The sequence below is a fragment of the Rhipicephalus microplus genome, chromosome 10, assembly GCF_043290135.1.
Source record: "Rhipicephalus microplus isolate Deutch F79 chromosome 10, USDA_Rmic, whole genome shotgun sequence".
NCBI classification, from domain to species: domain Eukaryota; kingdom Metazoa; phylum Arthropoda; class Arachnida; order Ixodida; family Ixodidae; genus Rhipicephalus; species Rhipicephalus microplus.
This window is the reverse complement of record NC_134709.1, coordinates 65,505,754-65,519,446: the sequence shown is the minus strand read 5'-3', so window position 1 is coordinate 65,519,446 and position 13,693 is coordinate 65,505,754. Positions and strand designations below refer to the sequence as shown.

Genomic DNA, 13,693 nt, shown 5'->3' with positions numbered 1-13,693 from the left:
GTGAGGTTGTGTCTTCGGTTAGTATTTGAGTTGGATCAATTGAGTGTCTGAACAAATTCGAAGTCTGAGGCAAACTCATATTGACATTTGATTTGTTGCAGAGCGATTCACAGTTTTGTCGTGAAAGAGTGGCTGCATGGGTCTCTATCTCTTTGGTCAGGCGTGCGAGGCGACGTCTCAGAGTTCGGTTCCAACGCTGACTTTGTCAGCGTCGTTCTATAGGCTGGCTTTCGCGTCCCATAAATGCAGAAGACGGGAGTCATTTGTGTCGCTTGGGCAGTCTTCTTGTACTAGACGAGTTGAGGATCGGACATCACTACAAAATTGTTCGGACCATTCAGTGATGTCCATGATAGAGGCGTGCTTGCGCGTTGCCCTATCCCAGTTAGTGAAAGTGGTACCTCTGGGAACCCTGCGGGGTAGTTGCATATCTAAGAAAATTTCGATAATGTAATGGTCACTACCCAAATTCTGTTGTGTTGCGCCATGTGGTATGAGGGAGGCGATGTGCGAATGTGGGGTCTGGTGTAGTGTATTTGCAGACACTATTCCCCATGCGTGTCGGAAAGCAGAATCAGTGAGCTGGAAGAGACCGGCTTGCTGCGCTGCTAACCACACCCGACATCCTTTTGGTGTGTCGGGAGGGTAACCCCAGGCCATATGTGGGGCGTTAAAAACTCCCGCGACAAGTAGGGGGCACTTATTGGCTATGCGTTTCGCGAGCGGAAACAGGCGCTGGAAGTTGCCTTGTAAGCGCCTAGGGCTGCTGTATACATTCAGGATGAAGAGGCTTCTAGCCCTAGCGTGTTGCGGGACAAGCTCAATTAGGTGGTGATCAATGTCTTGGACTGCTAAACAGTGGGAGATGGTGGTAATTGAGCGAATAATTGGAAACGCCACCCGAGAGGATATAGGGAATGTGGGTGTAATGGAAGTATAGCCAGGTAAGGTTATTGAATTGGAGGGTTCTTGCAGGGCAAGGATATCGGGTCCCGCAGCGTAAGATAGCAGTTGCACAACATGACGCTTTTGGCCAAAACCTCAGCAGTTCCACTGCCAGAGTGTCAGGTTACGGTTTGGAGCTGCAATCATAAGAATTGAGAAGGGGCGTAGCTGCCGCATAGAGTTAGGAGTCGTTAGCGACTTCAGAGAGCGGGTTCTCTTGCCCTTCACCTGCTTTGGGCTTCTTGCGTTTACTAGGGGCGAGATCTCGCTTTGGAAGGCGTGTTGCGAACAAATTGAGCTGTGATTCAAGATTGTTGTAGCGGTCAGTCAATGATAGAGCTAACGCATCAAAACGATGATTAAGCGCAGCATTGTCACCCCGCCGCCGTGGTCTAGTGGGTAAGGTACTCGGCTGCTGACCCGCAGGGCGCAGGTGCGTATCCCGGCTGCAGCGGCTGCATTACCGATGGAGGCGGAAATGTTGTAGGCCCGTGTGCTCAGATTTAAGTGCACGTTAAAGAACCCCAGGTGGTCTAAATTTCCGGAGCCCTCCACTACGGCGTCTCTCATAATCATATAGTGGTTTTGGGACGTTAAACCCCACATATCAAGCGCAGCATTGTCTGTTGTTAGACGGATTCCCGCATCATGGAGCATTGTGCATACCTGGTTGATGCTAGTGATACCGTCCTGCAATTTCGCCTCAAAACAAGCAGTGAAAGACTCGAGCAGGGTCGGTATATCGGCAAGTTAGCTGTGCGTGGAGGGACGCGGCGTTGTGTCCCGATTTGTGTGCCTAGGAAGCTGCGTGTCGATATCTAACTCGACTGAATCAGAAGATGATGTGACGTTGACATGGCTGGGTGTAAAAGATATGCTAGAGGCGGTGGGTGGGTTGGGCGCAGGAGGTTGGGATGTAGTAGAAGTTGGTGTAGTTGGAATGGCATGGCTTGTGTGCAAGAGTACGTATCTGGGCTTCCAGCTTCGCGATGTGTTCTCGAAGGGCGGCGGCTTCAGCTCGGGCTGCTTGAGCTTCAGGTCTGGCTGCCACTGCCTCCTCCCGAGACTCTGCCAGAGCGTATTGTAGACTGGAAGTCGCTGCTGATGGTGCGTGCTTGGAGGAAGAACGGGGAGGGCCCCATTCTCGTTTAAGCAGCTTGGTCAAGGCTTGGTTTTGTTGGCTGGGCTGAGTGGGCCCCAGCGACATCTGAGGGAAGTTGACCCCAAGTGCAGCCGGTTCTTGTCGCTGCGTTTGAGGTTGCCTTGTCTTTTGGCGTGGCTAGTGAAGGTTGCGTCTTTTGCATGATCCAGTGCCGGTAAGATGAGAGCCCTCACACAGAATGCACTTAGGCGTTCAAGGAGGTTCCCGGGGTGAATGTTGGATGCCACATCGTAGGCAAAGATTAGTCTTTGGGCTTGGGCATACGTCATGACAATGGCCCGGTAGTCTGCGATTCGTACAGGCATCCGTACTTCCACGGTATGGACTGCAGCGGTGAATGGCTCCCATGTATTTAAGGGAATACAATACCTCATTGGCGAAGTTGATGAGAATGGAGTGCGTTTTCCCGATTCGTCAGGCTGCGAGTATTGAGTATTCGGGATTCCGTTCGACCAGATCTTCGTACAGCTGAGTTGGGGTCTCGTCGTCAAAGGCGTTTGAGATGACTTCTCTTGTAGCTCTTGGTGGGGGTGCCACGTAAGCCACGCAAGGGTAAGCATGGTCGCCAATGGTAAGTGAAGTCGGCGCCTTTGGGAGCTCAGCTGCTGCGGAGTGTGTTGTAGCTGCAGTGAATGTATTATTGGTGGGGTGTATGCGCAGACATAAATCATCAGGTAGAGTGATTTGGAGTGCAGCCTGCACTGCCTTCATGAGTCGAGGCATTGGGACGTCTTAGAGTCGCAGTTGACCTCACGGACGAACGACGACGCGAATAGCGTTTGGTGGGAGTGGTGGCACTTGCTTGCTGCGTTGTACGATGCTGCGCATCTGCTTCGTAGCAGGTGGTAGGTGTGCCGGCATTTTGCCTCTGCCAGTTACGGCTGCTTCGACGCACGCAATGTTCCTGGCATTCGAGTTGACCGCCTCGGAGGTAGTGTTGGGTTGCGAAAGTGGTTTCTGTAAACAAGCTGGTCGAGACGCATAGTCTTTGTAGAGAACTGGTGTCTGATTGCCGGCCTGGAACTCTTCAGCAGAAACGGTGATGCCCTCAACCGTTACTTCCATGATAACGGGAGGCGTCGCTGGCAGTGTCGACGAAGGAGCGGAGTCTCAGAGAGGCTTAGCTCGGATGCTCGGCGTCTCGGTTCACTAAGTGCCCATTGCACACAGAACGTCAGAGTTGACCCGTAATGGGCGTCGTCTCTGTCTTCCTCAGACCTTTATGTCACTGTTCGAGCAGGTTAGTGACCGTAGAAAAGGTTAGGTAGAAGTGGCACGTACCGTTTGCCGGAGCCCACGTTACAGGCGTTTCCTCACGCTGGCCCTCTAGCGGCGAATTCGATCAATGCTGAAGCATCTTTTCCATCGTGACGGCCTCGGACAAAAACTCGGCGGCCGTTTTTGGCGAGCTCCGTACAAGGCCAGCGAAAAGCTGCTCCTTAGCTCCCCGAATCAGCTAACGCTACTTATTCTCTGTCATTTCCGGATCAGCCCGTCGAAACAGGCGCGTCATATTTTCGACATTGGTCATGACAGTTTCATTGGGCATTTGAATGCGGGCCTGGATCGCTCGTTCTGCTCGTTCGTAGTGATCAGCACATGTGTAAGTATCCAGCAGCTGGCGGTAGACGTCATCTGTTCCCCATGGTTTAAGTACCACGTGCGTGCTCCATCCTCCAAGTAGAAGTACACACGCCGCAGTTTGGATTCGTTCAAGGTAGCCACGCACTCGAAGTCGACCAACCAGTCCTCGATGTCTTCAAGCTCGGTGCCATGAAACTATGTCGGCACCTGTTGACTTTTGAGGAGGTACCCAATCGCCTTTGGTTTTTCCGTACCTGTTGAAGTAGTTTGAACGGACGTGCTCACCATACTGGTGTGAACTGTAACGTCAGCTTCGGGTGGTAATCCCCTGATGCTGCGGCTGGTCAGATGAACGGGAGTGGTGACTCGCGCTGGGCTCGTGGTGCTGCTTCCAGGAGGGGCTTGAAACATCCCTGAGAGGACATCCAGCCCATCCACCAATTGTCACGTCGCTCTAGGGATCTAGAGAAGTTTCATCAAGGTCTGAGCAACAGCTGGATCTTACCAAGAGCGTCGGTCCGGCTTGTTCACCAGAGCTGGGGCGCGAGGGCACTTCTTTCTTTAGTGGTGCGAGTCTTTGCCTTTGTATACAACGCACTACTAGATGGAGGTCGAAATATCAAGATTTATTTCCGCAGTGACTAAAACCTGGAAGCCGACTATGAAATGAGTTTTTTTCATGGTGATAGTGACCTGTATAGTGCCTGACGGAAAAAAACACTTTAGACCGGCCCCGTCTCCCTAGCTTACCGAAGAAAGTGCCATTAATCACTTGCAATAGGTAGGAAAATTCGACACTATTTATTGCGAGCACTATTTAGCGAAGTCGCGTAACTTTATTTCACGTGAAGCAACGGGCCGTAAGCAAAAAGTCCATGAGCTGCATGTTTGGGACTCATGCTTGATTGTGACGGGAGTTTCTGTGTTACGCGTGGCGTTTCTTCACTGCCTGCGCAGTTTGTCTGCGGTAGTATATGCGTTAACGTAATCCCTCTTCATTTCACCGATTGCTTTGGCTATCGACGGCAGTTTAGACTCGGACACTCCACCTAAGGTTTAGGTAGAGCAGGCTCCGCAATGTTGCAGCTGAAATCTAGACTTTGCATCTACTAGCCGAATGTTCAGTTCAGCTCAGTCTATCATTATTCATTCAAATACAAAGATTTATGATTTGTAGTATGCAATAGTCATAATATATCTCACTGTTTTCGCCCGTCATGATCAATGACAGTTATAACGAGCATTTGCTTGCTTAGCTCATCATGAAGTTTCCTAATTGTTCTCTTTTATTACGCGCTTTTTGTGGGTTCTACTAATGCCGCGTGTATGACGAGTTTACCGAAAAATCGCAATATTACAACATTCGATATCTTTCAATGATGGCCTTTTACTTTATTCTATTGGTCTTTCATTCTCACTATGCTTCTCAGTGATGACTACCATAGGACAATGCGTGGGTGTGTTACTCTCCTGACATTTTACATATTATTTAAAGTGGTTTGAGAAGTGCTCTTTTCGATACCACTTAACGAACGTCTTATTCATACATCTTACTTATTATCAATGCGAAGACATCGAAATAGGCACAGCTCTAAATGTCACGTGTATAGAAAGGTACCTCAGGCACGGGTGCAGAAATGACGCAGAAGGAATGAAGACGACGATGTTGTTGTGGGGCTGTGTCTGAACTGCCCTCTTGTCCTGCATTCTTGCATACTGTGTCCAGTGTTAGCCACCCGGCGTTCACTTATTAAATTCTCCCCGTTACGTATTTTTGGTGGATGCGCGGGGTAATATTCCGACTCTGGATCTGCGTAGCGGACGTCAGCTTCGTCCAGCCACGATGCCTGAAGGCAGTGCGCCACTCGTTAAGTCTAGCCTGCTCCATCACCTCTGATCCCTTCCGATCTTCTCGATCCAGGTACATTTTGCGGCACCGACACAACTGACGTTGACAAGTGACTCGTCTTATACGAGCGCGTCAGCAAGCAATACAGGTGGGATGAGACGCTTATGCTGGCCAACATCATCTTTTACCTGCGAAGTACTGCACGCGCCTGGTACGAGACGCACGAGGCAGACCTGACGAGTTGGGACGTGTGCAAGCAGCGCGACTTGTTCGGCTGGTCAGTTGCTCGACAATGGCAGCCAGGCAGGAACTCGCGTCACTAGTTCAATCTTCCACCGAGTCGTACGTCACCTATATCCAAGATGTGCTCGCCTCTTGTCGGAAGGTCGACAAAGACATGACCGAACTAAACAAGGTCGGCAATGTGTTGAAAGGCATAGCCAACGATGCCTTCAACATTCTGATATCCAAGAACTGTACCACCTTTGACTCAATTGTCAGTGAATGTCGGCGGTTCGAACTAGCCAAAAGCAGGAGAATCACTCAACGTTTTTCCTGACTCCCGAACACCACTGTGACATCTCCCTGCGAGGATCCTGTGGCACCACGTCTATTCGTGAATCCTCCAAACATCACAAGAATTGTTCGCCAGGAGCTGGAAGCAATGGCTCCTTCGACTTATGAACCCCCTGTGCCTGACAACTCAGTCCCAATATCTCTTATTCAGACTGTTGTGCGACAAGATTTTGTCAAAATGGGCGTCTTAGTTCCCCAAACCTCCAGCCACACACCACAGCCCATAAATCTTAACGCTCACTACCACGCCGCCACACTTGTTGCTGATGCCGCGTCGGTCCCGCTGTTCTCATCACACTACCTAAATCCATCTGAGTGGCGCACACAAGATGATCGACCGATACGCTTCTCTTACCATCGCGTTGGCCACATTTCCCGCACTGCCGCAACAGATGGCCTTTCCGGCAACGTTTTCTAGACGACCACCGACAGGATCGTGGGCAGTATTCGCCGCCTCGTTTTACCGATGACCACCTTCAGGACGTTTAACCTACTTATTCTACGCAACGCTCCGAACCATCCTACGCCAATGTCGGCGCCCAGGGAGCCCGATCCAGCCGCTCTCCGTCGCCTCAGTGTCACCAGCCCCGCTCCTATCAACGCCGTCGCCCCCCGTCACCGGCGTAATCTGGGCAGTTCTCGGGAAACTAACAGATGAAGCTCCTGGAGGTGGCGCTGCATTGAAAACTCGGACCGAAAACCTCTAGCGACCACTAATTTCAGACGAAATTTACTTGGTGATGTTTATCGATGGCCTGACCATTACAGCTACAATAGAAACTGGTGCTCACATATTCGTTATGAGTTCATGTCTACGGTCCCACCTGAAAAAAGTTCTTACCCCTGCCATGTCTTCGACTGTGCGAGTAGCCGACGGCATCCGAACATCAGTTCTTGGTATGTGCACTGTCCGCGTCACTGTTGCCGGCCTTCACACTCCAGTCCTCTTCGCTGTTCTAGACGCTTGCCCACACGACGTGATTTTCGGCATTGAATTCTTGACCGCGCATTCAACCCTCATTGATTGTTCAACCGGCACTTTAGAGCTAGAGTTGCCTTTGTACTCTGATGTCCCTCCTGCAGCTCGCACACGGCTACGGTCCGTGCAGTGTCTGCGATTACCGTCTAAGGCCGCGGTATACCTTTCTATGTCACCGTTCCCACCTGTTCTTGATGACGACTACTTGAGAGTTCCACTCATTCACTTGACCCTTTCCCGCAACATCATACTTTTTCATAGTATAGTGAGGCTTAGCGACATCAAGACGCTTCTTCCTGTCCTCAACTTCTCCATGTCGACCCAGGTCGTTCCTTAAGGTATTGCCTTAGCATAACTCTTCACTCTGGAGCAATGTACAATTTCATATCTTACTCCTGACATCAAGACCGTAGCCGAACCTGTCATAGCCGCACAGAATAGAGCTTTCTTAGACAAAATGATATCAAAGGACCTGTCGCCGTTCCAAGTTGAAGCGCTCCGTGGTCTTCTATTTTCTTAGCTCGACATTTTTGATATCGACGACCATTGCTTGGGCCGCACGAACGTCGTAACCTACCGTATCGACACTGGCGACGCCAGTCCCATTCATAAGCGTCCTTACCATGTGTCTCATTCAGAGGGCCAAATAATCCAGAATGAGGTAGAGAAAATGCTCGACAAAGACGTCATAGAGCCTTCAACCCGTCCTTGGGCATCACCTGCAGTGCTTGTTAAAAGCAAGGACAACACCTGGCGGTTCTGCGTCGACTATCGCAATCTCAATCGAATAACCAAGAAGGATGTCCATCTTCTACCTCGAATTGATGATGCGCTTGACTGCCTTCATGGTGCCAAGTATTTCTCTTCCCTGCACCTATGATCTGGATATTGGCAAATTTCAGCCGATGACCGCGACCGCAAGAAGACGGCATTCATAACACTCGACGGGCTTTATCAATTTAAAGTCATGCCTTTTGGGTTGTGCGATGCACCAGAAACTTTTGAACGCATGATGGACTCCCTCCTTCGCGGTTTTAAATGGTCGGTGTGCCTGTGCTATCTAGACGATGTCATCGTTTTCTCGCCAACCTTCGAGAGCCATCTTCCACGTCTGTCGGCCATCCTTGACGTTTTTCGCTGTGCTGGCCTCCAGCTTGACGCGTCTAAGTGCACCTTTGGGCACCATCAGATAGAGCTACTTGGCCACCTTGTTGACGCTGCTTGTGTACGACCCGACCCTGATAAAGTCCGCGCGGTGCGCGAGTTTTCAGTCCCACGTTTCACGCAAGAAGTCCGAAGCTTTTTGGTACTCTGTTCGTATTTCCACCGTTTTGTCAACAACTTCGCGGAAATTGCTCGGGCCCTCACGGATCTCCTTAAAAAGAACGTGGCTTTTTTCTGGTGTGAAGACCAAGAACATTCCTTTGCACTATGAATTCTGCCCTCACATCACCACCTGTGTTGGCTCATTTTGACCCAGCCACTCGAACGGAGCTACGCACTGACGTAAGTGGCCAATGGCATAGGGGCAATACTCGCACAAATGCAGAACGGCACAAAGCGTGCCATATCGCACGCAAGCCGCCTACTTTCTCAGTCGGAAAGGAACTATTTAAATATTGAGCGAGAGTGCCTGGCTCTCATCTGGGCTATCGCAAAATTTCGTCCGCACCTATAAGGACGCACGTTCGCAGTCATCACAGACAACCATTCGCTCTGCTGGCTCTCAACCCTTGAGGATCCCATAGGAAGACTTGGGCGATAGGCATTGCAATTGCAAGAGTACACGTTCTCTGTAGTGTACAAGTCTGGCAAGCTTCACAGCGATGCCGACTGCTTATCTCGACACCCTGTTGATCCACCTGACTCCTCTGAGTTAGAAGCTGATGCCAACATCCTTGCCATAACAGATTTTCTGCAAATAGCCGACGAACAACGCTGAGATTCATCGCTCCTATCGATGATAGACCATCTTCAATCCGGCCATAAAGACCCTTCAATGAGCCTATTTTTTCTTCAAGATAACATTTTGTACCGCCGCAACTTACAGCCCGATGGCGCGGAACTTTTGCTAGTCGTCCCACGTCATCAGTGCAAGGACATTTTGCAAGAACTTCACAACACCCCAACTGCCGGACATTTATGTGTCTCCAGAACCTATGATCGCGTCCGCCGACAGGTATTCTGAAAGGGCCTTTATTGTTCCGTTCGCCGCTACGTTGCAGAGTGTGACCTGTGCCAGCGTCGGAAGAAGCCTACGTCCCTCCCTGCCGGTCACATTCAACCTATTGAAGTCCCAGCCGAGCCATTTCATTGTGTGGGTTTGAATGTGTTAGGTCCCTTACCAAATCGGCAATGGGAAACAAATGGATAGCAGTAGCTACGGATTTACCACTCGACATACAATTACTCGAGCGCTACCGACCAGCTGCGCAACGGACGTCGCAGATTTCCTACTCGATGACATCATCCTTTAGCATTTCGCTCCTTCTCACCTACTCAAGAACCGTGGCCGCCGCTTCCTGTCTTGTGTGGTTGACGACCTGCTTAGATCCTGTGCTACGCGGTACAATTTTACGACTTCTTACCATTCTCGGACCAACAAACTTACTGAGCGCCTCAACCGGACACTGACGGACATGCTTGCTATGTATGTTTCTGACGACCACACCGATTGTGACACTGTCCTTCCGTTCGTAATCTTGATTGATTTATATGTGGGGTTTAACGTCCCAAAACCACCATATGATTATGAGAGACGCAGTGGTGGATAGCTCCGGAAATTTCGACCACCTGGGGTTCTAAAACGTGCACCCCAATCTAAGCACACGGGCCTACAACGTTTCTGCCTCCCTCGGAAATGCAGCCGCCACAGCCGGCATTCGATCCCGCGACCTGTGGGTCAGCAGCCGAGTAGCTTAGCCACTACATAACGTGACGGGGCCAGTTCGTAACCTTCGCCTACAACTCGTCCCGTCATGAAACTGCCGGCTACTCACCATTTTATCTTCTCTTTGGCCATGATCCCTTACTACCTTTCGATACCCTGCTTACGCATGGCCTTCCGTCCACCACTTTGTACGCACAAGGTGCCATCTCCCGTGCTCTGATCGCACGTACAATAGCCCGCGCCAGATTCTCATCGTCGCAGAGAGCACAAAAGTCGCTCTACGACACCCGACATAGGTATGTCGATTTCTCTCCGGGCTCTCTCGTGCTACTGCGGCTGCCATCCCGTCGTGTCAGCCTGTGCGAGAAACTTATCGCAATACGTTGAGCCTTACCGAGTTTTGTGCCAAGTCACACCTGTCACCTATGAGATTTATCCTACTACGAACTCCACTGTTTCATCCAGAAGTCACATTGTGCATATGTCTCGCCTGAAGCCTTATCACAGTGACCCGTCTGTCGAATAACAGCACGCACCGGGATGGTGCTTTGCCGCCCGGGGTAATGTGACGGGTATAGAAAGGTACCTCAGGCACGGGTGCAGAAATGACGTAGAAGGAATGAAGACGACGATGTTGTTGTGGGGCTGTGTCTGAACTACGCTCTTGTCCTGCATCTTTGCATACTGTGTGCCGTGTTAGCCACCCGGCGTTCACTTATTAAATACTCCCCGTTACAATATTCTTGCTGGAGCCCTTTACTAAATGTAGGAATACGCCAGTGCTATACTCAGTGGGAAGTCACACGTAGCCAGCCAGATTTCATTCATTTTGTATCTTCCATTTCTCTACTTCTTTCCACATTGACAGGGTGGTGTCGACATGCCTCCTGCTGTACCTCCTTCAGAACATCTCAGGCGCCCAAATGTGTCTGCTGCGTGCTGTTCAAGTGATGAGCAACGTGGTGGTAGAAGTACCACCACAGTTCCTGGCCGTTGTGCTGGTTTTCTCGCACCTCGCATGCACCACCCTGGCCACATCCTTAACGCCCCTCACAAATCGTCGCACGCAGCTCGGAATCTCAGCCTTCCTGGTTGCAGTCACTCTCTTCATTTTTCGACCGCTGGACCACCTAACATTCACGTGAGTCCCACTTTCTTAATGTGCAAGAGCTTACCGAGTGCATGACAGCAATGCTGTCTTACCATTCTGTAGCACGGGGTTCGTGTAAAAAAGGAAACAGAAAAGCAAGAGCACAAATGATTTTGTGTCTCTCTTTTTTATGTTTGCTTCCTTTCCCGAAATTTGCGCTACCACAATACGTTTAGTAAACACGTCCAAGAAGAAGTTATCCTGTTGCTGTCTTAGTCTACGGCGTCCCATCGTTCACGTAGTCGTAGTCATAGTACTAGTACTGGTAGTAGTAGTAGTAGTAGTACATCACGCATAATGCGTGACAAGGGCTCGCGGTGAATGAAGAAATAAAATAAACAAAAATAAAACAATTTCCCTGGCAAGGCAGGGTTTGAACCCAAGCCCTCACGGTCTGAAAGCAAGTGTCATTACCATTGGTCTACTCACTGACACTTACCGAGTCATGTGCAAGCGGATACATACGAAATTTAGCGGAGAATTTCCGAAACCACATGATCTCGCCAGCCAAATACACACTCTTCCCTATTTACAGAATGGCTGTCTGACTATAGGCACAACGGGGTATTTGTGCTGATCCATGAAATTAACTATGACAAGAAGTTTAATTTTGATGCAGTCGCAAGAAAGCATGATTGACTCTTACGAGGAATGTTTCGTCGTAGAAATCGGTGGCCAAAATAGCAGAACATGTCTGCACGTCTGACGTATTTTTCAAAAACAACAACAAAAACAAAACAAAACAAAATCAGTCACACAGGCATCAGTCAAGGGAGGTGGTACATTCACCGCCGTGCCAACAACAGAAGCTGCGCAAGCCACTTCGCTAAATTGCGGTGCTAGATCTGCTAGATCCTGGTGGCGCTGTGCTCTGCTAGATCCCTATGGTAGAACTCTGCTAGATGACGGTGGTGCTCCGGGCACAATAGTAGAGCGTGGTGCCCCGGAAGAAACCCATGGTGCTCACATTGCCACAATGCTCTGTCGTGTTCTCAAGGAGCTCATGTGATGTACAATAAAATATAAATGATAATGGGGTTTTCTGAGCATGCAGCGGAGTGCTTGAGCTTTCCGGAGATTCATTTTTAGTAGTTTTACCGCATGTGAATTTGTAATGCGGTCATCTACAAACGCACTATGAACGATGCTACTACTTTCGTGTTGGCGAATTCTATTACCGCGACAAAAGCTTTCTAAATTTCTGATAATGAACATAAGTTGATTCACTTATTTGCACTTCGCGCGCCAGCACTCTACAACAGGAACTCAAGAGTACTTGTTCCCATAAAAAATTGTACACAGTATACAGACGCCTCTATCATATGCAAGTACACGTTCAAACATAAAACGCAAACGTACCAATGTACAATAGGCATACATTTAAGTCTTGTTAAAAACAAAGGTATGGGCACATGTTCCCTAATTTTTAACGCAGTTTAATATAACAAAGAATATTATCGGATATCTGCAGACTAACAAAAGTAGCTAAATATCAATCGTAGCATGCCACTGTATAGTATCATTTTGTGAAAGCTCGTACGTGGCATGTGGGATGGTGGTTTCGCTATTCATGAAGGCTGACAGAAACTGTGCCCACTTTTTAACTCGCACAGCCACTGGTCCGTGACTGAACAGTCTGGCAAGACGAGCTGGGGGGCCGCGTTCTCCATCGGAATGCTCGTCGTGGCCTACTCGGTGGGCGTTTGCCACCTGCCGACGCAGCTGACCGGCGAGCTCATGCCTTCGAGGATACGTTTGCTGGGTTCGTCCATCGTGTGGTCGTCGCGCTGGCTCTTGGCCTTCCTGGTGCTGTACTTCGACGTCGACGTGCTCACCGCATTCCAGCAGAAGGGACTGTTGCTGGCGCTAAGCCTTACAGTGGCAGTTGTCGCCGCGACAGCCATATACCTTATCCCCGAAACTGAAGGTCGTTCGCTAGGCCAGATTGAACACGACTAACCAGCGAGCCCCGTATTTCTGATTTAATAGCTAAACAACTGCAATCATAGTGTATTGTATTTACATAAATAATAGCTACTGCACGTTTATTAACGCTGTATGATCAAAAGATATTGCATCAATTTCAGACCGAATAGTGGCGCATCGAAACGTAAACATTGATAATATAGTTTTTTATATGATATCACGGCTCGCATTCGCGTTGTGTACGTTGGCTATCGACATATATGGCGTTCTCTTTAGACATACCTATTGTTTGCTTACTTTATAAAATCTGTGCTGATCCTATAAAACTTTGGCGTGGCGTAATTTGTTCTTCATTTTTATTTACCATTTTTTAGGGATATTAAAGCACATCAATGAATCAATGCCACTGCAGTGTTTGAACTTTTGATTTCCGCAGTTCTCTTCGGTGGAACAGGAACAGTGGCTACGGCTGCTGACCCTAAGGTCACGGATGTGAGCCAGGCTGCTGTGGTCACATTTTGATTAAGGTGAATTGGTAGAGGCCCGGTATTGTTGGATGCCAGTGCACGTTAACGGGGCACTCAAGTCAAATAATAATTTACGTCAGAGTGAAAGCTCCATGTAAGACAAAA

The 13,693-nt window shown here is 49.4% G+C and overlaps 1 protein-coding gene across 1 annotated transcript in view; it reads left to right on the top strand.

Annotated features, from left to right (window-relative positions):
- Positions 1–13,094, top strand: part of LOC119178597 (facilitated trehalose transporter Tret1) — a 33,931-nt gene extending 20,837 nt beyond the window's left edge. Inside the window, exons 4-5 of the mRNA XM_075874680.1 lie at positions 10,854–11,126; positions 12,749–13,094. Coding sequence (XP_075730795.1) covers positions 10,854–11,126; positions 12,749–13,094 — 619 coding nt within the window. The remainder of the gene's footprint in view (positions 1–10,853; positions 11,127–12,748) is intronic.
- The last annotated feature ends 599 nt before the right edge of the window (positions 13,095–13,693 follow it).